The 24,738-nt window shown below is 40.7% G+C and overlaps 2 protein-coding genes across 5 annotated transcripts in view; one reads left to right on the top strand and one right to left on the bottom strand.

Annotated features, from left to right (window-relative positions):
- LOC110385059 (E3 ubiquitin-protein ligase Ubr3) overlaps positions 1–24,738 on the bottom strand; it is an 80,482-nt gene that overhangs the window by 16,687 nt on the left and 39,057 nt on the right. The window contains exons 5-8 of the mRNA XM_038012543.2: positions 24,208–24,329; positions 23,268–23,409; positions 22,067–22,475; positions 21,600–21,988 (exon numbers count right to left, since the gene is read on the bottom strand). Of these exons, the coding sequence (XP_037868471.1) occupies positions 21,600–21,988; positions 22,067–22,475; positions 23,268–23,409; positions 24,208–24,329 (1,062 nt within the window). The remainder of the gene's footprint in view (positions 1–21,599; positions 21,989–22,066; positions 22,476–23,267; positions 23,410–24,207; positions 24,330–24,738) is intronic.
- Positions 2,449–21,400, top strand: LOC101735738 (uncharacterized). Of its 4 annotated transcripts, none has more exons than XM_012689739.4 (10): positions 2,449–3,053; positions 15,317–15,458; positions 16,581–16,718; positions 17,500–17,714; positions 17,808–17,906; positions 18,962–19,089; positions 19,362–19,601; positions 19,678–19,809; positions 20,184–20,353; positions 20,979–21,400. In XM_012689739.4, the coding sequence occupies exons 1-10, from the start codon at positions 2,484–2,486 to the stop codon at positions 21,158–21,160; spliced, it is 2,016 nt and encodes a 671-aa protein (XP_012545193.1). In that variant the 5' UTR covers positions 2,449–2,483; the 3' UTR covers positions 21,161–21,400. The 4 variants fall into 4 exon arrangements, with proteins under 4 accessions (XP_012545193.1, XP_012545194.1, XP_062525581.1 ...); XM_012689740.4 differs by lacking the exon at positions 18,962–19,089 and adding an exon at positions 18,736–18,860 and having other exon boundaries at positions 2,450–3,053; XM_062669597.1 differs by lacking the exons at positions 2,449–3,053; positions 18,962–19,089 and adding exons at positions 8,998–9,665; positions 18,736–18,860.

The following is a 24,738-nucleotide window of genomic DNA, read 5'->3' on the forward strand; positions in this document are numbered from 1 at the left end:
GGATGGTACGTGAAAGAAATGATATCTGGAAACGCACTGTCATTGAACGCAGCGATTCCATATAGCATGGATGAACCCTACTCCGGTGACGAGAGGTGTGATGGTAAAAAGGTCTAAACTCTCAAGAAGTTAAATTGAATAATTCAGTTCTAAGGTGAGATAGAATCACACGCCAAATTTAAATACAGAGACTTAGTATACAGTTTGTAATACAAATGACATTATTTTTCTTCAAGTATATAATATATAAGTTGCCTCTATGATGATCCACATGAAGACCATAATTAATAGGTACATTAACGTGTAACTATGGAAGCATACAGGATATACACAAAAGTATTCTTAAAAGATGCACACATGCGTCTAACATTTGAATCCCGTTTAGTATCGATGCTATAAATTCGTGTCCCTAGAAAAAAACATTAATTATATGTTTTGTAGAATAAATACATAAAAATTCGTTGCAGGACCAAAAAAAAAACAATCCCCTGGGGCTACAGAAAGCCGTTAAAGACATAAAAGTTAGAAATTAATCGTTAATATATGCAGGAATGTCTTCCTTGATTAACGGATATGTAATTAATATCTTTAATCATTTTATTTTTAAGCAGTTAAACTTTTAATTTATACTTTACTACAAAACAAATGTGATATAGAGTCACTTATATGTTTGATATGTGAAGGGCCGTCTGCTGATAAGTGGTTGTCGAAAACACGCAGAGACATAACAATTTTAAAGAAATTTAACTATTATCTCTACCTATTCTCTGGTAGCCTGGAGGCTATTCCAGCTATAATAAAATATCTGTCGATCGTTGCCCTATTAGAACCGTTCACATAAGCGTTTTTTTCTTTTCCAACCTATGCTGATAGCCTTGAGAGGCTATTTCAGCTTCTACTTGACGTGTTGGTGAGCTCACGGGGCTCAAACTGGGAGTGTTGTAAACACTGGCCTTAGCAAGAGCAGCGCTTCGAAGAATCTACCACCGGATCGGAAACGCGACCCACTGCGAAGATCCGGCGAGAAACTCATTAGGCAAATATGCGTCACTGGACGCACGAACAATGCTTGAACAGTGTGCTTAGTGAGAGTTTTTTAACTTCTCGATCGCGTAAGAGTTAAGTCAAATTTGTATGCATTTGAAACAGCGCCCCTAGCGGCAAACGTAGGCAAACGTTCCAACTCCATACAAATTTGAGATAACTTTAACGCTATCGAGAACGTTAAAAAACTCGCACAAGCACACTGAAAATGCCATGCTGTGTTATGTTCCAGGGTAGCGTAACAATGTCTTGTTATTTTTTTCCATATAGGACACGGCCGCGCCTTATGTGGCTTATGTCTTTACTCAGAGACGGGAATGAAAGTGTAAACCAAATATTATTTATTACTGTTGTATAGTGTAAGTACGGAAAACTGGTTATATATGGAAGCTCCCACGGGTGGATACTGTCTACCATGCTTTGCGACAGATGCATGGTGGATGCATCAGTCGCAAAGCAATCAAACACTAAATAAGCTTTTTATGTCTATGTCTTAAGGCACGGCATGAGTATGGCATTCCCGCTGCGGTATGTGTGTGTTTCGAAAACCACTTAACCTTAAGTTGGCCGTGCACGCGTCCGCCGCAAGTTGGCTGATCGAAACAAAAATTTAAAACCGACTTAACATGAAAGCGTCTTTTTACATTATTTCGTCAAAGAAAACGAAAGTTTGTAGAAATGTTAGTAGGGGATACAAAAATGTTGCAAGGAAATAAAAAAAGAATTAAATTTTGCGAGAATAACCATTAGTTGTTAAAGTGTACAGCGTGCAGCGCAACTTGAATTTAAAACATTGCGTTTGTGGGTTTTTCTTTCCGAAGTATGAATTTAATATTTTGTAAATAATAACAATAATAAAGATTAAAAAGTATGAAATGAGCTTTAGTAGAAAACGAAACTTAAAAAAAAGTTTTTTCCTGTTTAGGATATGAAATGAATGCATAATAACAAAAATATTATATTGTCATCGTTTCATAAGATGTGTGCAAATTTAGAAGCTCAAGCTCAAATCATTTTAAAATCGATAATAGATTTCGTTGTATAGATAGATACACTATACAGTAGGTACAGAGACAAGCACAGAAACTAATGAATACGCGTCAAGAACAGGTTTTCTTTGCAAAAAACATTGGTTGCCGCAAACCAGACCTGTTATAGTTCACCTTACACTGAATCGACTGACGAAAAAGTATGAAACCAAAAAAAATCCGTAATCAAAATGAACAACACGTCGCAGCAATTAATATACATAGACTCTAAGTTTGCATTTTATTATAAGAGTTATGGAGACACTTAAGACAGTCTTCGCGGAAGCATACCTCGCTGCATGACATGAAATCTGTGTAACAACGAAATCAGCAGCGGTTGGAATAATTTTAAGTGAGCTGGTATCCCCGCGACCTCCAGCTTGCCGCTTCAGTGGTCGCGCGTCCGTCGTCATGTCCGTTCGCTTCGTGCGCACGATTCTCGTGCTACTAGCGATCGTTCACAATTCGCGCGCTCTAGTCGATGAAGTCGTCGACGTACTCAAACTCGGGAAGGAGATAGGCGAAGAGATAATCGCATCATGGAACGTTGTAGGAAAGACGCTAAACGTATCGGAGGGCGTCGAACTCCCCCTAATCAGAAGACGTGAAAGATTAATACTGGCAAAACTCTCGCATATATCGCAATCGATCGACAGATTGGAGCTGGGAATAGAGAAGGCCGGTGCGGTGGCCTTGTTCCTGGCCAAGAACGGAGGGAGAGGAACCCGTTTTGAGTTGAAACTGCACGACATGACGGTCCTTCTGAACAAAGTGGCGGCAGTGGACAGACAGATGAGAGTGTACGTCGGCCTTCAAGAGGAATTGGAGCGAAGCACGTTGTTAGGCTTTGCTCAATCGTGTGTCTTTTACGAGCCGGATGCGCTACCTGGCGTGCTGGAGCAGATACACGCGCACATTGTTCCACCCCATAAGCTATTGTTAGGCAAGGGCCTTCTGCAGCAAATCGTCGAGGAAGTTCAGGTTGGTACAACACTGTATGAGAATTGTAACTTTGATACGTTATTATGACCCGGGCTGGGCGATAAGAAAGTCAGTTCAACGACCGCTCCCCAACCGTCTGATGTTATGTATCCCCTCATTTTTTTATATCGTCTGGGAATTTAATTTCCCGGAAGCAAGGGGACGCCAACACCAGATCCACTCGTCATTGAAGTAAACATAATAGTGTTCTTTTGTGTGGACTGCACATTGTTGTCGTGTAAACATCCTTTCGGCATTCATTCCGGACCGTTAAAGAGTAACCACAAATATATATCTACAACAAACTCCAAATGTTATATACGTGTCTTCATTTAATGAGGTAAATGTTATTAAATAAATCAACATAATTAGATAATATTAGGCAAACTATCAGAGCTTTAAATTTTCAAATTATCTTCAATTAGATTAACCATTTCCTTACTAATGGTACAAACATTAATTGGGGTGTATTAGATGTCTGTTAGAGCTTGATCAGAAATGACCGTAACAACAAAATATCAAAATAACACATCATTACGTGCCAGTTAGTCTTGTACGTGCCAAATATACTAGCTATTGTTCTGAACACAGAAAAACAAAAACCATCATTACATATTTAGTACATTCTATTACCTATGTACATGGAAATTAGGACACAATAAGAATATTTGAAATAATTTTAGAACAGAAATAATTAGCATGTACCAACCCTACAGGACCCTACTCAAAGACTCGCATTGAAACTATTGAGTAAAATCGAGACAGGAAAATCCCAAAATGAAAAAAAGGACTTCACCATAAAACATACTGTTCTGATTCTCACTAAACGAACAAAAGTAGCAACTGATTCCCTTACGTATACAATTTTGTGAACACAATTGACGTAGAAGGCAACCGATGGTTCCAGAAATTCCAAAACTATGCCTTTTTAATTATACATTTGCATTTTAGTTGTGTGATTTATTTAGTGAATGAAATACTGTGAGCCCGGTGTTTGTAACGCGGTGGCTTAGCAAAAAAGTGTGTGGGAACATTGTTATTTGTGAAATCTAGCATACGACATTATGATAGGAGGTATTGACCTAATGAGTCACTTGAAGCGTTAACGCGCTTCTGATTAATGGAGATGCAGCAGCGCTTCGTAAATTTAACAACGCGGAGACCACGGGGTCATCGTCGTCAATTGAAGGCATGAGTGGATGAAGGGGATATGATACAATTTGTTAATTTTATGAAAACGGGCAACAAACTTTTGTTACTAGTACTTTTTCTTCGTAAATAACTCCTACACCATATAAAATTTCTAAAAATAGCCTTTAAGCCCGGAATTTTATGGTTTATAAATATATAACACCTTCATTCAATGTAAAACCTCAAAAATCTTAAAAATGGTACTTAACCCCTTCATCCTCACGTCTTCAATTATCAGTGTGCTTAGTGCGAGTTTTTTAACGTTCTCGATAGCGTCAAAGTTAACTCAAATTTGTATGCAGTTGGAACAGCACTCCTAGTGGCAAAAGTTCTAATTATAAGCGGTGTTTTTTTTATAACGAAGTATTGTGACACAAAATGTTAATGCCAGATTACCAGGTCAATAGATTTCGGCCTTTTCGAACTTAACTGCCGGGTAGGGCAGCCGTTGTAACTATACTTGAGCCCTTAGAACTTATATTTCAGATAGGTGGCGCATTTACGTTGTAGATGTCTATGGGCTCCAGTAACCACTTAACACCAGGTGGGCTGTGAGCTCGTCCACACATCTAAGCAATAAAAAAAATAAAAAAACTTAGTAACTTCATTCCTATCTTCAGAGAGGATACCATTCTGTCTGTTTATACCTCAAACTAATCACATACATACAACTGGCAATTGAGGCCCTCAGCACAAAAGTGGCTTATCCTACATTTTTTCATATTCGTGGTTCTATTATACCTATTGCAATTTATTTAAATCAATCAATTTTGATGCAAAACCGGCCTATCCCTAATTTCGCCCATAGTTAACAGATGGCTTTGTCAACATTATTTTTGCGTGTTTTATTTTTGCCTATGAGGCACTGTAAAAATAACCATTCAGACCTCATTGTCTCCATAGTAAGCTCAGGTAAGCTCAGGCCACTTTTGCGCTGACGGCCTCAATTCAACCTCATGCCTCAAAGTGGAGGACGACATTCCCGTTGTAATATATATAGGGTCTAATAACATTACCGTGTGCAAAATGAGGCAATGTTAGTTTGTATTCCTAACAGGAAACGCTTCACGCGATCGTAACTGCTTACTATCAGCTATTTCAGGAAACAGACAGCGCGGCGTGATGAATAAACGATTGTGACAAATTATTCCAATTCACAAAAGTCTCTTCAAAGATATTTCTCCGAAGATATCGAACACGACCGACCGAGATATTAGCTGATAACGACCGCAGCTGGTATAATGACACAGTTCGAGGAATGGTCACAAACTGAACGTGTGCTGTGTGTGTGTGTGTGTGTGGGTGTGCAAACATTTATGACGTCACCCATAGGAGAAACTTAACTGTACTGTGTTTTGACGAAGGCGGGTATTAATTAGCGACCCGCCGTAATTTTTTTTTCTACCTAACCTGAGAGCCCTGAGTGGCTATTTCAGCGTAACCTTAACTAGTAGGTGAGCTGACAGGGCTCAAACCTGACGACATTGCTAACACGAACCCTAGCAAGAGCCGTGCTTCGCAGAATCTACCACCGGATCGGAAACGCGACCCACTGAGAAGATCCGGCGAGAAACTCGGTGGGGTGTGTCTGAGGGTTAATTTACTCGTCGAGCCCTTCGTCGCAAGCGACGGGTTCGACGAGAACGATGACCGGCATCATTTATTTGTTACGTGTTCCTCCAGAATTGAGGCGACGAGAACACGACCCATACGATGTTAAGCGGTTACCTGAACCCATCCGAAGTATCGCATGGTTCTCATGATTGATCTCTTGCTTGTATTATACGGAAAGCTGCGTAACGATTCAAATTGGAACGCACAAATTCATCGCGACAGTAATTGCCTTACAACGCGACCCGCAACCAGGAATTACGTCAATTTTATACATTACTAGCTGTACCCGTTCGCTTCGCTGGGCATTTAAAATTAACATTATTATTTCTCACCTATGACTTTAATTATGATACTTATATAATTGATGATAATTTTTATTGTGTAGATCGGTGAACGAACTCACAGACCACGCGGGGTAAAGTGGTCATCGCCGTAGCTCATAGACGTCATAACGTGATCTCAACTGTACAGTACGACGGAACGACGGCCGATATAGGCAGGATTGTATTAACTACCCATTCGAGCTATATTATGTATTATTATGTACTAGCGACCCGCCCTCGCTTCGCTTCGGAAACTGTAATTTATTATTGATTTCTCCACTATTTAATGGATGTTTTTATACATATAAACTTTCCTCTTCAATCACTCTATCTATGAAAAAAAACCGCATCAAAATCCGTTGCGTAGTTTTAAAGATTTAAGCATACATAAGGATATAGAGACAGAGAAAGCGACTATGTTTTATACTATGCAGTGATTACATATATTATGTATTACAAATATAAAAACTTGTGCACAAATAAAACAACGACCAATTCAAGACAGTAACGTGATACGATGATAAAAATATCAGCCCCTAAGTACCTACCAAGAACGAAGAAATATAAACCGTTTATAAGAAAGCCCGCTCGTTCGAATTTAGGTGCTTACTCGCCCTTAAACAGAATCCTTTGGGACTGCAATAATGTTCACGGTAGCGCGGTCTCCGTCAATCTTCCTTCGGAGTTGTCCGATTGCGCTGAACTTATTTTAAGTGAAATAGATGTTTTTTCTAATTGTCTCACTACTTACAGGAAAAATCTGTCGCGGATCATCTCCCAATTAAATTAATCTTAAGCAAGCAATGAATGAAATGTAATCAAATCTTAGCTGTATATTTTATTTTTGTTGTTAATGCACTGTCGATTGCACCTATAATTGAGGTGACATCTGCCATGAACTTTTGTCAATTTGTCAATGTTTTGTATTGATGATCACTTTGTTGGTGCAACTTAATAAATAAATAAATGACTTTTGATAGATGAAACTACACATGATATGATGTCGTCCATCGTATTGGTATCCAGTTCACTGCTTTTCTGCCGAAATCCCAGTCCCAAATTGCCGGCGCTGCGCACTCTCCAAAATAAAATATGTTTTATTTTAACGGTACGGTGACAAACTCGTTTTATACATATCAGCTTCGTGACTCATCGATTAATCACCGCGCTCACAAAGCGAGCACAAAACGAGATAATTAGAAGAAAGAAAAAAAAAAACACAACAATGTAGATTTGCAATCGATAAAAAATCACGGAAACAAAAATGGAAGGGAAACAGAATGCAACATTTTTAGCTTTATTACATTTTTTTTTGTAATCAGTTCAGCTTATTTTTCCCTACCTACGCTGATAGCCTTGAGAGGCTATTTCAGCTTCGCCCTAACGTGTGTAGGTGAGCTCACGGGGCTCAAACCGGAGTGTTGCTAACACTGACCCTAGCAAGAGCAGTGCTTCGCAGACTACCACCGGATCGGAAACGCGACCCACTGAGAAGATCCGGCAAGAAACTATCTGAGCTCAGCTCGGAACAAGTCTGTCAATTTTAAAAGCAACAGTTAATTGTCAGTATAAAAGTGAATATAAATATAAATAGCGCACTAACTACTGACTTATGCCGGACGACGATAATACAATGAGAACTTTGAACTCGGGTCTCAAGGTCGCATTTACATCGAAATGTACATGGGCTCTTCTTAACACTCACCATCAAGCGGGCCGTTAGCTCGTCTACCTGTCTATATCAATAAACGAACATAGGTGTGATTTGTGTGAAACTTTTATAATAAATCTCGGTCTGATTTCAACGACCTCAATGACACAGGGATCATATAAAAAAGATGACATATGAGTATTCAAATAACGCCAATTTTGTCCTACAAATCGTTACACAACGCTATTGCCTCACGCAGGACATGATACACTTAAGCAGCCTCACAATCAGAAGCTACAACAATTTTTAAGCGGAAAAAGCAAGTAATGCTTCCGCAGAATAAAAAAAAAAATATGAATCAAAGAAATAAAAACAAATGCTCCGTTGCGAGTCCACTCACGCCGCTGCTGACTCGAGGGAGCAACACAGCTGACGCGATACATGAATATAAACAGATAGAATAATAATACGATGAAATAAAAACTTGAATTTTCTTTATAGCAAAACGGTCTTTAAGTCAATGCGGATAAAGGTCAGGATGTAAGCAAAATCAGGTTTGTTTCGAACTAACAGTATTACGTGCGTGCTATGAGGGTTGGACCTGCTCCGTGTGGATTAGAGTTGTCGATGTTTACACAGGTTTTTTTTTGTTCAAGTTAGAGTATTTATTGCAAACCTGTCGCTAAGAGTAAATATCTTCGGAGATACTGCAATAATAATTTATTACTTTTTTCTGTGAGGCTCCACTTGCAAATGAATAACATAGAAAAATACACACTACGTCAAAAAGAAGATAGAATTTTAGGTAATGACATTGAGACAATTCGAAATTCGGGTCAAGAACGCCTTGACGACATTTTAATTGACTACAAAAACACACATTGAATTTGTCTTCTTTGGTTATTATATATATGTATATACGTACATAACTATTTGGAAATACGGATAATTTTGATGCGAAAACCTTTTATATTATTAATATAATTCGTTCAAACTACGTCGACAAAACAATTAACAATAATCTTGTTAAAATTTAATTAATGTTAAAGGAGTTTCCTTTTCACCGAGGCCGCGGCAATGACGATGACAATACACGTTAAATTGAGGACAAACACCGCATCGACATTCCTTTAAATATAACGGAAGCGGTGTCCATTACTTTAGTCGTGCGTTTTGTCGCGAAAATTGAACGTCAAAACCGCATTAACATAGGATTGCTATCGACTGACGACATCGATACGGTCCCCGCACTAAGCTGACCCCGCTCGCGCCGTGCAAGCCGTCCCCTCTCCGCGTCCGTCAGTAGTACCTCCGCCCTCGTATCGCGTAGTTCCACCAGCCGCAGACTGTGTCGCAATGAGATTCGCAGCGCTCATTGCGCTGTTCGCAATAGCGATCGCCGACGAGCTATGTTCAGTGGACGATTTGCGGCAAAAACTATATGCTTTAGAAGATGAATTGTGGAGGAACGTGTCGGATCCGATGTGGAGACAATCCGATTTAGGGGGAGACGTCGAGCTAACAAAGGCTTTCGTGGCGCTGGACGAGTTGATTCAGGCCGTACCGAGGAGTCGACGGCCCCCGCTCAACTCTTGGATTTGGACGAACGCTATCGAGAAAATGCAAATCATCGACGGACATTACAAATACTTTGCCGAGTTCGCGAGGACGCAGTCACGGCCCGGCGCTGTTCCGGCGCCAGTTCGGGAATGGATGGACCTCACCGAAGCGGTGCTGATGGACCCCAAGTCGTCTGTTACGAACTCGATGAAGAAACTGGGCGAGCTGATGAGCCACGGCGAGGCTGTCACTTACCGCCTCGTCATGCTACAGGTACACACGGTCATAAGGTAACAAAGGAAAGCGGTGCCGTGAGCGGACCGACGCGTCGTCTGTCAGAGAACCAGTGCTGTGTTGTGTAATGTGCAGTACGAGTTTGCAAGCCACAACTGACGTGCCCTAGTAACTTAATCATTATCTGTAGTAATGCGCAAATTTTCATACCATAATATTCATTTAAAGAAAATCTACAGCTAAGCATATAACTATACACAATTTGAACGTATATAAAAATACATTTTTTTAACACAGCATTAATACTAAAATTATTTCAAGTAGGTAGATACTGAACCGGAAGTCAATTCGAAACAAAATTCCTCGGCAAAAAACATGTATTGAGGTTAGGTAATAATATAAAGATATGTATTTGCAAACAAACTAAGTAGATCAAACAGTGTCGTTCTTGGAGGGGCGTTGACCGTAATAATGTTTTATATAAAAATTGCGAAGGTTGCTTTTACGATCCAGCGATACGGCGGATTGTTTATTTATTTATTTAATAATAATAATAATTTATTTTATTTCTCTCTTAAAGGTATAGTACAAATACAAATGGAAATTAACCTTAAAATTTATTTTGTAAGCCTTTGAAAGAGCTGAAGTGTGTACTAGGTTCAAAGACCTGTATTACTGATCTCCAGGCTCCCTCCTTCTTAAGATAGATTAGGTTAAGTCCTGAACATTTGCATGAGTGTACCAGGCTCACCACAAACCGGGAGACGTGGCGATTGCTTGCGTGAGGCGCATCACATCTGCCCACAGCAATGATACCGAATGACGACCACGACTACTCTGACAAGAGTCATACGACATTACCTACCATCATTATTACTGGTGGTAGAACCTCTTGTGAGTCCGCACGGGTAGGTACCACCGCACCGCCTATTTCTGCCGTGAAACAGTAATGCGTTTCGGTTTGAAGCCGTTGTAGCTCTACTGAGACTTTAGAACTTATATCTCGAGGTGTGTGGCGCATTTACGTTGTAGATGTCTATGGGCTGCAGTAACCACTTAACACCAGTTGGGCTGTGAGCTCGTCCACACATCTAAGCAATAAAAAAATAAAAAACAGGAACAATACGGCGGAATAAACTAAATTAAACAAAACATACAATACTGTCATAAATAAAATAAAATAAAACTATCAGACTTATTTGTAGCCTGTAGGGTAAAGTATACATTACAATCACGTACCCCGACCCCGACCCGTACGTACAAATTTTAATAACGCAATATTTTTAAACTGTTTGATCATCATGTCTAATGTGAGATATATGTAGTATTATTTACTTAGGTATTCGCGGGTCTTGAGACATCAAATTTAAGCTACGTCTGCATCTATTAGCCTCACACCTCATGAAAACATTAACGTACTCCAATTGGCCGAAAAAATAATAATAAAACTTAGAATAATTACACATAGAAACCGAGTCCGCCTCCGTAAAGTGAGGCAACTCAAACCTAGCCATATTGGCTAAGTGCATTATTCGGCCCGTCAGTGCTCAAAGACGTGTCGTATTGAAAAGTACTCCCGAAATTTTTATTAAAAATGACGATTTGTTCAATGAACGGATGTCATACTACATCGGAAAAACACAAGAAAGATAGTAACATTACATTTCACGGGTAAGTAATGCGTTTGAACGTATATTTTTACGTAAAACATTAATCAAAATGAAAAATAAATTTCAATAATTTGTAATGCCATAGTTTATGAAAATGTTGCCAACACGGGGAAATATTCTCACACATTTTGTTGTTTAATTAAAAGTGAAACACGTCTCAATTAGGTAATTAAAAGCGCTTTTTTTTTATTAAATTAAATTGATTAATAAGGAAACAGACAAAAACACAACAAGCTCGCATACTTATAATAATAATAATATGTAATTTTATGTTTTGGTTTGGTTTTAGGTTTCCTTCCTATCATCAAAGCGACAATTGTTCAGAAAACAGTTCCAGCTGTTACAAGGGTACTGAAATAAATAATTATACTTGTTATTTGTTTTTCTTTCTCTTGTATAAAAGTTTTATTTTCATCATGCAGGCAATATTCGTGTATTCCGGTAAATAGGTACGTTAGATTATTTAGGATTTTAACAAAACGGGTCACTACCAAGCAGTTTCGATAGACGAATTGCACTTATATTTAACTCCTAATCGTTTAGGGGATCTATGGGCCTTGTCATCAGTTCAGCAGTAATAATTGATGAGTTCCAAATAAATAAAAGGCGAAATCTAATAATCACATTTGTTCTGTGATCACAAGTAATAGTTTCAACTTCCCTGTTTTTAGAGAAATTGGCAACATAATTTTTTTCACTGTGTGCGTTTCGTCGAGCGTAAATACAAGTACCTTACGCACACATAGATTATATTCTTGCCTCGCTTTTGACAGACCGCTTTGAAGAGAACTATCGTTCTATGTGTAATTATTCTAAGTAATAAAATAATACTAGCAAAAATTAAACCGTGATTATAACAATGTAAAACTATTCCAAATTGTTACTTGACGACTGGAAAATGACTACGTGCATTAAACCTAATTAATGACATGACAACGAACATTTATAAAATCATGACTAATGTGAGATATACCTAGTATTATTTACTTAGGTATTCGCGGGTCTTGAGACATCAAATTTAAGCTACGTCTGCATCTATTAGCCTCACACCTCATGAAAACATTAACGTACTCCAATTGGCCGAAAAAATAATAATAAAATAATACTAGCAAAAATTTAACCGTGATTATAACAATGTAAAACCATTCCAAATTGTTACTTGACGACTGGAAAATGACTACATGCATTAAACCTAATTAATGACATGACAACGAACATTTATAAAATCATGACTAATGTGAGATATACCTAGTATTATTTACTTAGGTATTCGCGGGTCTTGAGACATCAAATTTAAGCTACGTCTGCATCTATTAGCCTCACACCTCATGAAAACATTAACGTGCTCTAATTGGGCGAAAAAAATAATAATAAAATAATACTAGCAAAAATGAAACCGTGGTTATAACAATGTAAAACTATTCCAAATTGTTACTTGACGATCCGAAAATATTTGACTACGTGCATTAAACCTAATTAATGACATGACAACGGAAATTTATAAACAAAGGAATAAATAGTCAACGAAATACCTTCGCAATGATCACGTTAAGCGTAATTCGTAAAGTATTAATTCACCTCGAACATTCCTTGCTTGCTCGTCACACAAATACATATTTCACGTTGCACAAAGGTCTCAATCTATCTGATGCGTATTAACTCGTGGCTAAGGTTCAAACGGCCGTCTGGTGTAGTGGTAAGTGACATGGTCACTACACCAGGGGGTCGCGGGTTCGAATCCCGCCAAGGGAAGATATTTGTATGATAAATATAAATGTCTTTCCAGGGTTATGGATGTATATTAAATATATGTATGTGTATAATAAAAATATTATATTTATTTCCGTTATCTGGTACTTGTAACACAAGTTCTTTACGAACTTATCACGGGACCAGTTAACGTGGCGTGATTGTTAGTAAATATTTATTTATTTATTTATTTAAGGTTTATATGGCTGTAGGTACATTTATAGTCATCATATTATTTCCTATGTTTTGAATAAGACTAAGAAGTTATTCGTTGGAAACTGCAAAAGTAATTTACCCTATTATTTTAATCCTTGTAAAGTTCAAACCTACATACAAAAAAAAGGGTCTTCACGAGTGCTCACCGTCTGGTATGCCCACTGAGTTTCTCGTCGGATCTTCTCAATAGGTCGCGTTTGTGATCCGGTGGTAGATTTTGCGAAGCACTGCTCTTGCTAGGGCCAGTGTTTGCGACATCACGCTATCGCCGATAAAGACTCTCAAGAATATCGGCATATAACTAACAGGCTAACGGCATAGTTAAAAAAAAAGGTCTGGTAATACAAATCGCTTGTTTGTTTACAAACGTAACATGATAAGTTAACCAGATGCGGCAATGAGACATTACATTATTCGCACAACAATCGGACGTAAAATCTTATGATCAGAAAAAAAACTTTTCCTTATTAGGCGAGATTCAGATATCAGATATACACCGTGTTTCTATTTACAAACACTGCCTAAAGACATCCGAGTTTCATGTGAAGAAGTCCGACCACGCGCGATCTACTTTACGAAATAAACACAATACTAATTCAACTATCAAACATGACTCAAGCTGAAGCTACGCTGTGCTATGCTCTATATATTTAGCCACCTCAGTCATACTCTCTTACACTGGACCAACAAACAACACGTAGTACCCTTTCCTTTCGATAAAGCAGCACGACTTGAGAACTCTTTCATCGTGACCGCCGGTAACTACATTCTCGATCCTGCGGACCGAATGGTAAACAGTCGACGTCGCCCTAAACATGTCATTCCCGATCCATTAACGGTGCTTTTAGGTACCCCAAGCACCGATCATCGTTCTCGTCGAACCCGTCGCTTGCAACGAAGGGTTCGGCGAGTAAATTAACCCACAGACACAGCCCACTGAGTTTCTCGCCGGATCTTCTCAGTGGGTCGCGTTTACGATCCGGTGGTAGATTCTGCGAAGCACGGCTCTTGCTAGGGTTAGTGTTAGCAACGTCGCCGGGTTTGAGGCCCGTAAACCTAGTTTGGTCAATCTAGAACAACCCTAAAATAACTAGAATAGGTAGGTGTAGCGTCGGTAGTTTTAATACGTGCAACTTTTGTATTCTACTGTTCTGGATTGAAATGAATATATAACACTCATTTCACCAATTACTTTGCCTCTCAATGATAATACGGTTGATATGACTAGGAGGGGTCGGTCCCAGAGGATGGTATAAATGTTACTTCCGCCATGAAGCAACCACGCCTTCCGTTGAAGCGTGTTAACATTTTTGACACGTTTTTATAGTATATACGAATGTTTGCTTGTTTGTTTGTTACGGAATCTTTAAATGTACGATTAAGTTGAAATTTTCCACACTCGTCAAGGACCGATGACAAAACAATAATTTTATAACTTCGTTCTAATATCCTGACCAGTATCAGCGGGATAAAGAAAAGATGGAATCAATTTTGAATTTAGTTTACTATTTAAGCGTTTTTTTTGTTTTTAATGTAACTACATGCATATTTTATTTCAATTTCATACAAGGCTCCTAATTACTACTTTTCAGATTGGCATTGACATTAACAAATCTGTTAAAACATACTCATAGGCTTTTTGTTCCGCCGTTTTTATATCATAACTAGAGCCCAACATAACTCAAGCTTTGATATAACATAACAAAAGTTAGTATTTTTATGTACGAACTAGCTGACCCGGCAGACTTAGTAGTGCCTCAATCGATAAATAAAATACCTAAAATTTTGTATAAAATAAACTTAAAACAAACAAAAGGAATCCGTCCGACGGGGGACACATTAAAGGAAAAACAAAATTGTTATATTTATAAATCCGAGCATTTTCATATTTATCGACCTTTTAAACCTTCTCTGGACTTCCACGAGTAATTCAAGACCAAAATTAGCCAAATCGGTCGGTTCAGCCGTTCTCGAGTTTTAGCTAGACTAACGAACAGCAATTCATTTTTATATATATAGATAGAAGATTTATTTAACAATCAATCGTTTTCACAGGAGGGAGGCACGGATGTGTGCACTTTGCAGATGTCCCCGCATCAATTGATTTACGACATTTACAACACCATAGCCCTGGCCGAGATAAAGGGATACGCCATAATGCAGTTCTCGTGGATGCTGCTCAAATTGTACGGAAAAGGTAACGTATAAAATGTGTTACTTCTACTAAAATTTAAAGTTTAATCGAAAGGAAAAAACAATAAATGCTAAAATGCTGCTCTTAAAACAACAGTCGCGTATGGAAAAACTAACCAAATTTATTTGTATTTAGATTTAGTAACCTTTTTCCTCTATACTAAACATAATAACAACAATGAAAATAAAACCCACATCAATAGTAAACGTTTCAATGGCAAATCCAACTAAAAACTGAATAAAAATATTTTAACCGGTCACGATATTAGATTAAATAATATAAAATTATTGTAGTGCCATCGGTACTTAATACGCGAGTAAATTTTCAAGATTAATAATTATAACTTGTGAAATATTATGTTACATAGATAAATATAATTAAAGTGTGTTAAAAAAGGTGCCAAGTAAATCGAACAAACCAACGGGCAGACAAATTGATTATGAACAAACAAACACACGTTCCTTGTATAGTTTTATAAAGAAATGTACAAAAGTTCAATAGAATACTCGTCTCGAAATAAGGCGGTTGTGTTTGTGCGGCGGGACCCAGATTACGAGCACATTAAAATATCAATTAAAAGTTATTTTTCATTTATATCTAACCAGCGGCCCGTTCCGGCTCCGCTCGGGTCTTTAACAAAGATTACGACGATATTTGACCTTGTTTGATTTTTTTAAATAAAAGAACACTTATTGCGGCATAACTATAATAGTTAGACATATGCTGTCGCGACACTTTTGTGTAAATAATAATGTGCTCTACAAAGTCGTAGTACATTATTTTATTCTATCATCAATAGTTATCGCAAGGCACGCGATGTAAAGAATATTTTTGGTAATTTTTATTACACCTTGGGTAACATTATTGGAATTTTAGTTAGGATCCCTAATTTTTTTCAAAAAAGATTATAGCCTATGTCACTCGGGAATAGTGTAGCTTCCAAACAGTGAAAGAATTTTTCAATTCGTTTCAGTAGTTTCGGAGCTTATTCAATACAAACAAACAAACAAACAAATATTTCCACTTTATAATATTAGTATAGAAGTATAGATTACTTGAGCGCGATAAGCCCAATTAATTCACAAAAATAATGATAAAGTGGCCTAATAATGATATTCTACGCAGGAAACTTCTCACAAGAGGCGAGTCTGACTAGAGAACGTTACGGACAAAGGACAACACAGGCAGCCAACGTCGTTCGTGGAGTCCTCTCCTCGGCCAGTCGAGATCTGTACAGATGCGACCCGATACAACACGAGGAAGGTATAATTTAACCAGTTTCCACAACAAACTACCTGACCTAACCAAAACAGCAGCCAATAAAGTTTTTGTAAGCGCACTATTTAGTAAATAAATTTAATACAAAGGTTTTTCCCAACGGATGCGATGCTCCATAAGAAAATATTGTTTGAAGAACTGAACCAAGATATGCCAGAGACTCCTGTGTCAAGTGACACTTTTGTCACTTTTATCGTCTGCTATTCATCTCGAAGTGAGTTTCGGAATAGTGGATATTGGTAGCTTAGAACAGAAGATATTTGACAATAACCTGGATTGCGTTAAAGACGTTTTCATGGTCCTTTGTAGTTTTCTTTCAAATTTTTTGGAAATTTTAGTCATTTTAGTATGGATATCCATTGCCTAATATGTTCATTGGTGTCCTTTGGTGGGACACAAAATTTGTGACTAATAGTATACATTACTTTCATGAATAATGTAATTTTAAGTTGCGTCATGAACCAAGTTCATTTCGCGCCATATTAGAACAAATACCTGACCTGACTCCTACGAAAGATAACTAACCTAATTAACTCAACCTAAATTCGTTTTAATCAGACCCTTTAAAATTTCTTAGTCGTGAGAGATTACTCAATTCCATTTAGTTTTGAAGTAATTCCTCGGTTGCAATATGAGTCATTGAATTAATGGAATAATTGAAAGCTAGAATTTACAATTTCAATACTTTTCCAACCCAAAATTTCGTAGATACGCTTTATAATAATTAAAAACCAATCCTAATGTTCATTTTCCTCGACAATTCCAGGTAAAACGTACGACCAAGTCACACGTCTACTGCAAGGCTACATCGAGAACGAAGTGGACATGAACCCGCAGGGGACGTGCCAGGAGAACTGCGGCTACTACACGCTGACCCAGAGGTACGGCTGCTACGACGACCAGCTCTGCACCCAGCAAAAAACTTGCGGCGGCAGGATCATCAATTGTCAGTACATCGACTCGGACATGTGGGTGTGCCCGGTAAGACTATTCAAAATCAACAATCAACAGAATCAGCCCAATAGAAACAATATTGAAATATAATAAACCACGTACGAATGTTAAATTTTTCAGAGCGGCGATAGCAAGCGCCGATACGACTGGGTCACTTACGAAAACGGGAGAACTCTTGGCCAAAAAGGAGAGTGTACCAGCGGTGGTCACAGCACCAAGGTAAAACATAACGGACATTGTGGTGCCACATCCAATGTTCAGCAAATATTCCGTTGTAACGTATACACGACATTGATCAACAAATACTGTCGATTACTAGAGTTATCTGCTTGACCCCAAAATCATAACAAAGTGATAACAAGTTTTTCTAATTTGTTTACATGCACATTGAAGGTCAAAATCTAACCACGGAAATCGAAATACAGCTATGAAAATATTCTTCTTATAGCTATGTAGTTTTTCCCTATTTATTCACTTATTCTTAGGCTATTTCAGCTACGTCCGGACGGGTAGGTCACGGGCTCAACTTGTGAGAATTTGCTAACACTAGCCCTAGCAATAGTGCTTCACACGACCCACTGGGAAGATCCGGCGACAACCTCAGTGGGCAACTATGTATATTATCAAACATTTACTATGACATAGACACAAGGTAGACGCGGCGTAATAAAAATGTTATCGAAACGATATATTTATGTAACTAGCTTTTGCCCGCGACTCCGTCCTCGTGGAATAGTTACTTTGGCATAACGCTAAATTTTACCCTCCACTTCATTTACGTAGAAAGTGAAAATATTTTGAAACATCTTTATTGGTGCTCCACTTGTATCGGTCTTACCGTGATGTTATATAGCCTATAGCCTTCCTCAATAAATAGGCTATCTAACACTGAAAGAATTCAAATCGGACCAGTACTTTCTGAGATTAACGCGTTCAAACAAACAAGCTCTTCAGCTTTATAATATTAGTATAGAAGTATAGATAAGCAGCGATATCTGCAATGCGTCGAGTTATCCCCTTGCCAAGGTATACCGATAAGTTTGCCTAGGTGGACTCGTGGTGGCGCTGGTTGTTCTGGCACTGCTCGTACTGCATGTGCCTGTGCGACGACGCCACTGACTCCGACAGATACTTCAGCCTCTGGGACGCCACCTCAGACGTCAACAACAACAAGTCAGTTCCTTGTCACAGAGGACGCTCCCGTGCCCAGGCTGTTAGCAATAGGAACGTCTCGCATTGAAAAACATTTTCTCCATTTATATTTTCGCCCAAAGGTCGACTCCTGGTGGAAATGGAATTTGTTCCATTGTTCGTACTGCTTTTGCCTTTGTGAGGATGCTGTCGACATCTCTGAACGATTCTTCAGCATGCGAGAGGCCTTGGCTCAAATTTCCAAGAACAAGTCAGTATTCAGGGGAATAATAATTTTTACCTTCCTACATCGTTATAATGGGCATAACCTCTAATTGGTATAGCTTTAGTGCCGATCTTCCATTAGCTTTGGGTGATAAGCAACACAATGCTTCTTGGAATCTTTTAGTAAGTCAGATACAGTCATTTTTCTAAACTTCTAACTCTAAATGTGCTAACAGCATGGGTGCGCTAGTGTCCTCTTTATTGCTTTTTATTGCTTAATTAACAGATAAACTAAGCTTTGTTGTTAATTTTCAACAGAGTGGTGACAGGGCTGCGATTGATTAAACACGGAAGAGTATTCCATCTACAAGTGTACGAGAGTACACTGAAGGAGAGGGGACTCATCGAAGGAGGTGACTGGGTCCCAGTGCAGAAGTTCGATCCCTTAGACCCTCAATTCAAAGACGGCGTAGATTACCACACGCTAACTTACGAAAACCGGGCCATCGATTTGGACGATCTAGACTCGCCCTCCGGACACGTCCTGACCGGTGTCAGGTAACAACGACCCAATAATACGAATGAGAAAAGTATAATCTGGACGCGAGTTCGTAATTAATCGTGATATTTTCAGGTTCCGAATGCTGGGCGCACATCTACACTTCGAGATCAGATCGACGCCATTCAACTATACTACGGGACGACTCTCGCCAGAGAAGAGTCAGTGGATCAGCAACGACAACACCGAGGGCTCCGCGAGGCCCAGGTACAACCGCGGCGGACGACAACGACGAACCATTACATTTGCTGGATCCAATATTATATTAATGCTAAGTGGTCAACCTTGATGCAGCAGGGGAGTCACGATCCTCAGTAATGAGGAGAACGACGCAAGGAGGAGGAGGAGGCGGTCAGCATTTAACGACACACGACCTCAAGCAGTGCGATGTAGGGCGAGATATTCGCTCCCAATCGCTTCATTTTATTTATCCCGTGTTATCGATGTCATTTAAGTTGACGTAAATGATTTGAACTAGTTAGTTAAACTAGTTAAAGTTAGATGATCATAATCTAAAAATAGCAAGAACAACAAACACAATAGAATATGACCCCTAATTCGAACTACGTGTCTATCTCCAGGGTAAAACTGGAACTGAAGAATCCGGACATCCCCACGCGCAGCTCCGTGCCGCTCGCGGTGGACTCTGAGCACGACCAGTACGTAGAGTTCACCAACTCGGACCTGGAGGCGGACGCCGCGCAGAGCACCGTGCCCTTCATCGACGTGCAGCCGGTGCTGCCCGCGGGCGGTACGTGACTACTCCCTTGTTCTTTGCATTGGGCGCGGGTGTCACCGACACTTCACCAAATTGTTCTCTTACGACACCGTCATCGTACGAGTGGTGGAGCGAGTCGTTAAAAATTGTTAAGGCTTCGTCAAGCAGAACGCGTACTTAGCGCTGCGTTTTAACGTCGCGCTTTTTTCAAGTCACACAAATTGACTAGATGAGCCCGACGCTCCTTGACGCAACGCATTCGCCAAATCATAGTGCCTTTCGATAGCGTTGTGAAAATTTAAAAGTATTAAGATGTCGAGTGATTCAGTAATGGCATTGTATAAGCATGGGTGTTTTCTAACTAATTCTATCAATTTTTCGGGCATTAACCAGTATTTTAATACACATTCACTCGGACGCTAAATAAAATTTGTAAAAAATTACAACGGCTGACATCAAAACTTCCTAACGCCGCGACAGAGTGCTGCGTACTGTTAGCGCTGGCGCTCTATTTAACAGTTTATTACCATAGTAGTACAACACATCTCGGCGTCATAGCGCGCCGTCTGTTTAGCGTTCTGACGCGCGCTAAGTACGCGTATCTGTTTGACGAAGCCTTTAGCCCAGAGGGAGCGTTAGATCGCTACGTGTGTTGCAGCGGGCGCGCTGGCGAGCGGCGCGGGCGTGCTGCACCGCGGCGCGCGCGGCTCGGGCGGGTTCGTGGCGCTGCGGCTGCGCACGTACCCGCACGCGCGGCACGTGCGCGCCGAGCCGCCGGCCGACCTGCCGCGCGGGCCCGACCCGGCCGACGGCCCGGACTTTGAGCCTACGGTCAACTGACTCGCTTAGCTTTTAAGGAGATTCGACGTGTTGCGAGATTATAAGTAACAGTGTGACGTCATTATTAGGTCTAATACCTCATGTATAGTTTAAAGTTTCGATGTGGTTGTAAATGTATGCGTTTCTAGGATCTCATCTTTTATTTCTTCACACCTGTTTTCATTAAGTTATACGGAGTTCTGTTCTATGTAGTCGATAAAGATGAAAATAAATAATAACGAAAATCATATTCGATAATTATTTTTGATTGTTTTATTTTCGTTTGAACGAGGGAACGAGCTACTGGTCCTTTCGGTGCAAAATGGTTACCGGACTCCGTACACATTATTAGGAAAAATGCTACTACCCACCTCGACCAGACGTGATGCCAAAGTCTTTATTATATTATATTACAAGTATGTCATCCTTCAACCTGGACCATATGAGTGTCGGCACTGACCTGCACGCGCAGCGGGTGCGCGGCCAGCAGCGCGAGCAGCGGCGCGGGCGGCAGCACGTCGGCGGCGCGCACGCCCATCCAGCGCACGGCGGCGCACAGGAAGGCGGCGAGGTAGCGGTGCAGCGGGAAGTGGAAGGAGGCGCGCATGGCGGCGTCGCGCTCGGGGCGCAGCTCGGTGCACTGCACGGCGCCCAGCCACGCGCGCAGGCTGCCCAGCGCCGCGCCCAGCATGCGGCGCGCCAGCGGGGCGTGCTCGGGCGCCGTCAGGTGCGACAGCACGGACCACATGGGGTACGCGGCCGCCTCCAGCTCGCACGAGAACGCCGCGTAGTACGACGACGGCTCGAACTCGATGTGCCCGCCGGTCTCGCGCACGTTCACGTTCATGCCTGCGACACACGCGCGCTCAGTGGCGGCTCCGCGACCCCACCCCACCCCACCCCGCCCTCGCCTCGCCCGCGCCTTACCTTGCAGCATGGACAGGAACTCGAACCACATGTCGATGAGCGCGTCGTCCTGCAGGAACAGCAGCGCGACGCTCTTGTGCGAGAGCACGTTGTTGAAGTCGGACACGAGCGGCCAGTAGCAGTGCTCCTTCATGACCTTCTGCGTGCAGTCGATGACGCGGTGGTAGTTGCGGCGGGGGTCGTGCAGCGTGTTCTGGACGAGGATCTTGGCCATCATGAGGCGCAGCGAGAGCACCATGACGTGCAGCAGGTGCAGGTGCTGCACGCAGCGCAGCGCCAGCGCCTCGTTGGAGAACAGCTGCACGGACATGTGCACGACGCGGTTGGACAGCGTGTCGGGGTCGGCGGCCGCCTCCAGCACCAGCGGGATGCGCCCGTAGTGCAGCACGAACGTGCGCGTCAGGTGCTCCTGCGACAATTTCAATTTTCATATAATGTTAAAACCGATCTTGATACTTTTTGCTAAAAATACATTTCTTTTAAATAGTGCTTAGAAAATAATGTACCCAATCGACTGTATTCAAAACATTAGCTTGAACTCAAAAGGATTAGTAAGATTAAAACAGATATATAAATAAAGCGTTTCGTTGTGCAACTAAAATCCACAGGTTGCATAACGTCGCCAGCACGGCGCGCTGGGTACCATCGGTAGCACCAGCACTTGAAAATTTCTGCTGTAAAGCTATAGTGCGCTTCGGTTTCATCAGCTTAATATCCGTTAAATACAGAAAAAGAGTTCCAAAATAACATACTTAAAACATTAATGATTATAATGAGGATCGTTCTAGTTCTACCGCGCGGGCGGGTCGCCCCTCACAAACAAATACTTATTATCCATATCATTGTCAAACCTGTCAACACCAGAGACTAAGACTTGCATCCTGACAAACTCGACTTATTAAAATTGTTTCCTTCCCGAAATAATGTGAACTGTACGACTATTGTGAACTGTAATCCCGAAATAATGTGAACTGTATTGTTGAATATCACAATTATTAATATTAATTCGTAGGCTCGCCCTTCGCAAGTTCCCTATAGTTTTATAGCCCATTTGTCGTTCTCACGCTGGCACAGTCCCGACTAGAGAGCTTGGCCTGCGAGTGGCCTGCGTGTGGCCTGCGCTTGGCCTGCTTTTGGCCTGCGTTTGGCCTGCGGTTGGCCTGCGTGTGGCTTGCGGTTGGCCTGGCGCGTCCCACTATACCTTGTAGTCCTGGTCGGGTAACATATTCAGCAAGAAGCAGACCACGTTCTGCGGAAACTCGTATTTGAAAGTCCAGAATATGAATTCTTCCAACAGCGTGTTGTGCGTCAGTCGAGGCGCGAGCGCCGGCAGGTGGCAGTACCTACAATTACACAATATATTTTACTACCCGCCTAGATTTACCCCTACTACTTGCTACCCGCCTAGATCGAACGAGCTCTCACCCCGTCCGGGCTAATCAGTTACCGGAGCTCACCGATGTTATAATATGGACGCTCGTCTTGAGACATGAGGTCCAATCTCAACTGCAGGGTGAATTAACAATACAATTAAAAGAAAATTTAATTAGAAACCGTTCAGAATAGATTGTGGAAGTCTCGTTGAAAAGTAGTAGGAAGTAGACATTTAATACCGCGCAAAGGTGACATGTCACATAAAGTCATCGTGGCCTAAAGGATATGACGCCCGATGCATTTGTATCTAGCGATTCACTGGTGTTCGAATCCCGCAGGCGGGTACCAATTTTGACAATTGAAATACGTACCTAAAAAATGTTCACGATTGACCCTCACGGTGAAGGAAAAACATGGTATAATAAAAATCAAACCCACAAAATTATAATTTCCGTAATTACTGGTGGCAGGATGTCTTGTGAGTCCACACAGGTACCACCACCCTGCCTATTTCTGCCGTAAAGCAGTAATGCGTTTCAGTTTGAAGGGCGGGGCAGCTGTTGTACTATTAAAAGTGAGACCTTAGAACTCGTGTCTCGAGGTGGGTGGCGACATTTATGTTGTAGATGTCTATGGACTGGGGTAACCAATTCATACCAGGTGGGCTGTGAACTCATCCGCCCAACCCATCTAAGTAATAAAAAATGGTTATATACATAAAAGTGTTGAGAATGGTCAATGGTATGTTTATTCATGAGCACACTCACTCGTCAGGCGGCTCCGGTGCTGGGAACAGATCTAACGCCCTCTCGTACATGTGGTGTGACTCTGCCATGTACGCCCCGTACTCCGTGTCCGGGAATGGTGGAACCACAAGATTCCTGTACATCTAACGAAAAAATACAAAAATATTTACTTAATTGATTATACTAAATTTAACATTGATTATTTAAAGAGTGAGGCGTCGATGGCCAAGTAGCCTGATCTCCATGGGACTCATTTCCAAATTATGGAAGTAATAACGTTTGTTATGTGTGAGGCCATTATCAAGCAATGTAACAACACAATGATTATTAATTCTACGCAGTGGTATGAATTCTACGTATTCTAATTTATTAATTACGATGGCTTTTTTTGGTTTTTTTTTCCTGTTTATTCTGGTAGCCTCGAGGGGTTATACAAGTCTCACAGAAAGAGTAGGTGAGCTCACGGAACTCGAACCTGACAACGTTGCTAACTAACACTAGCCCTAGCAAGTGCAGTGCTTCGCAGAATCTACCATCGGATCGAAAACGCGA

This window comes from Bombyx mori, chromosome 8 (assembly GCF_030269925.1).
Source record: "Bombyx mori chromosome 8, ASM3026992v2".
Taxonomy (NCBI): Eukaryota; Metazoa; Arthropoda; class Insecta; order Lepidoptera; family Bombycidae; genus Bombyx; species Bombyx mori.

What these genes read in the sequence shown, in the direction of transcription:
- LOC101735738 (XM_012689739.4), top strand. Translation starts at nt 2,484, where the DNA reads ATGTCCGTTCGCTTCGTGCGCACGATTCTCGTGCTACTAGCGATCGTT. An exon ending in AAATCGTCGAGGAAGTTCAG is followed by an intron (nt 3,054 to 15,316) that starts GTTGGTACAACA and finishes TCGTTTTCACAG; the next exon opens with GAGGGAGGCACGGATGTGTG. An exon ending in GCCGGTGCTGCCCGCGGGCG is followed by an intron (nt 20,354 to 20,978) that starts GTACGTGACTAC and finishes CGTGTGTTGCAG; the next exon opens with CGGGCGCGCTGGCGAGCGGC.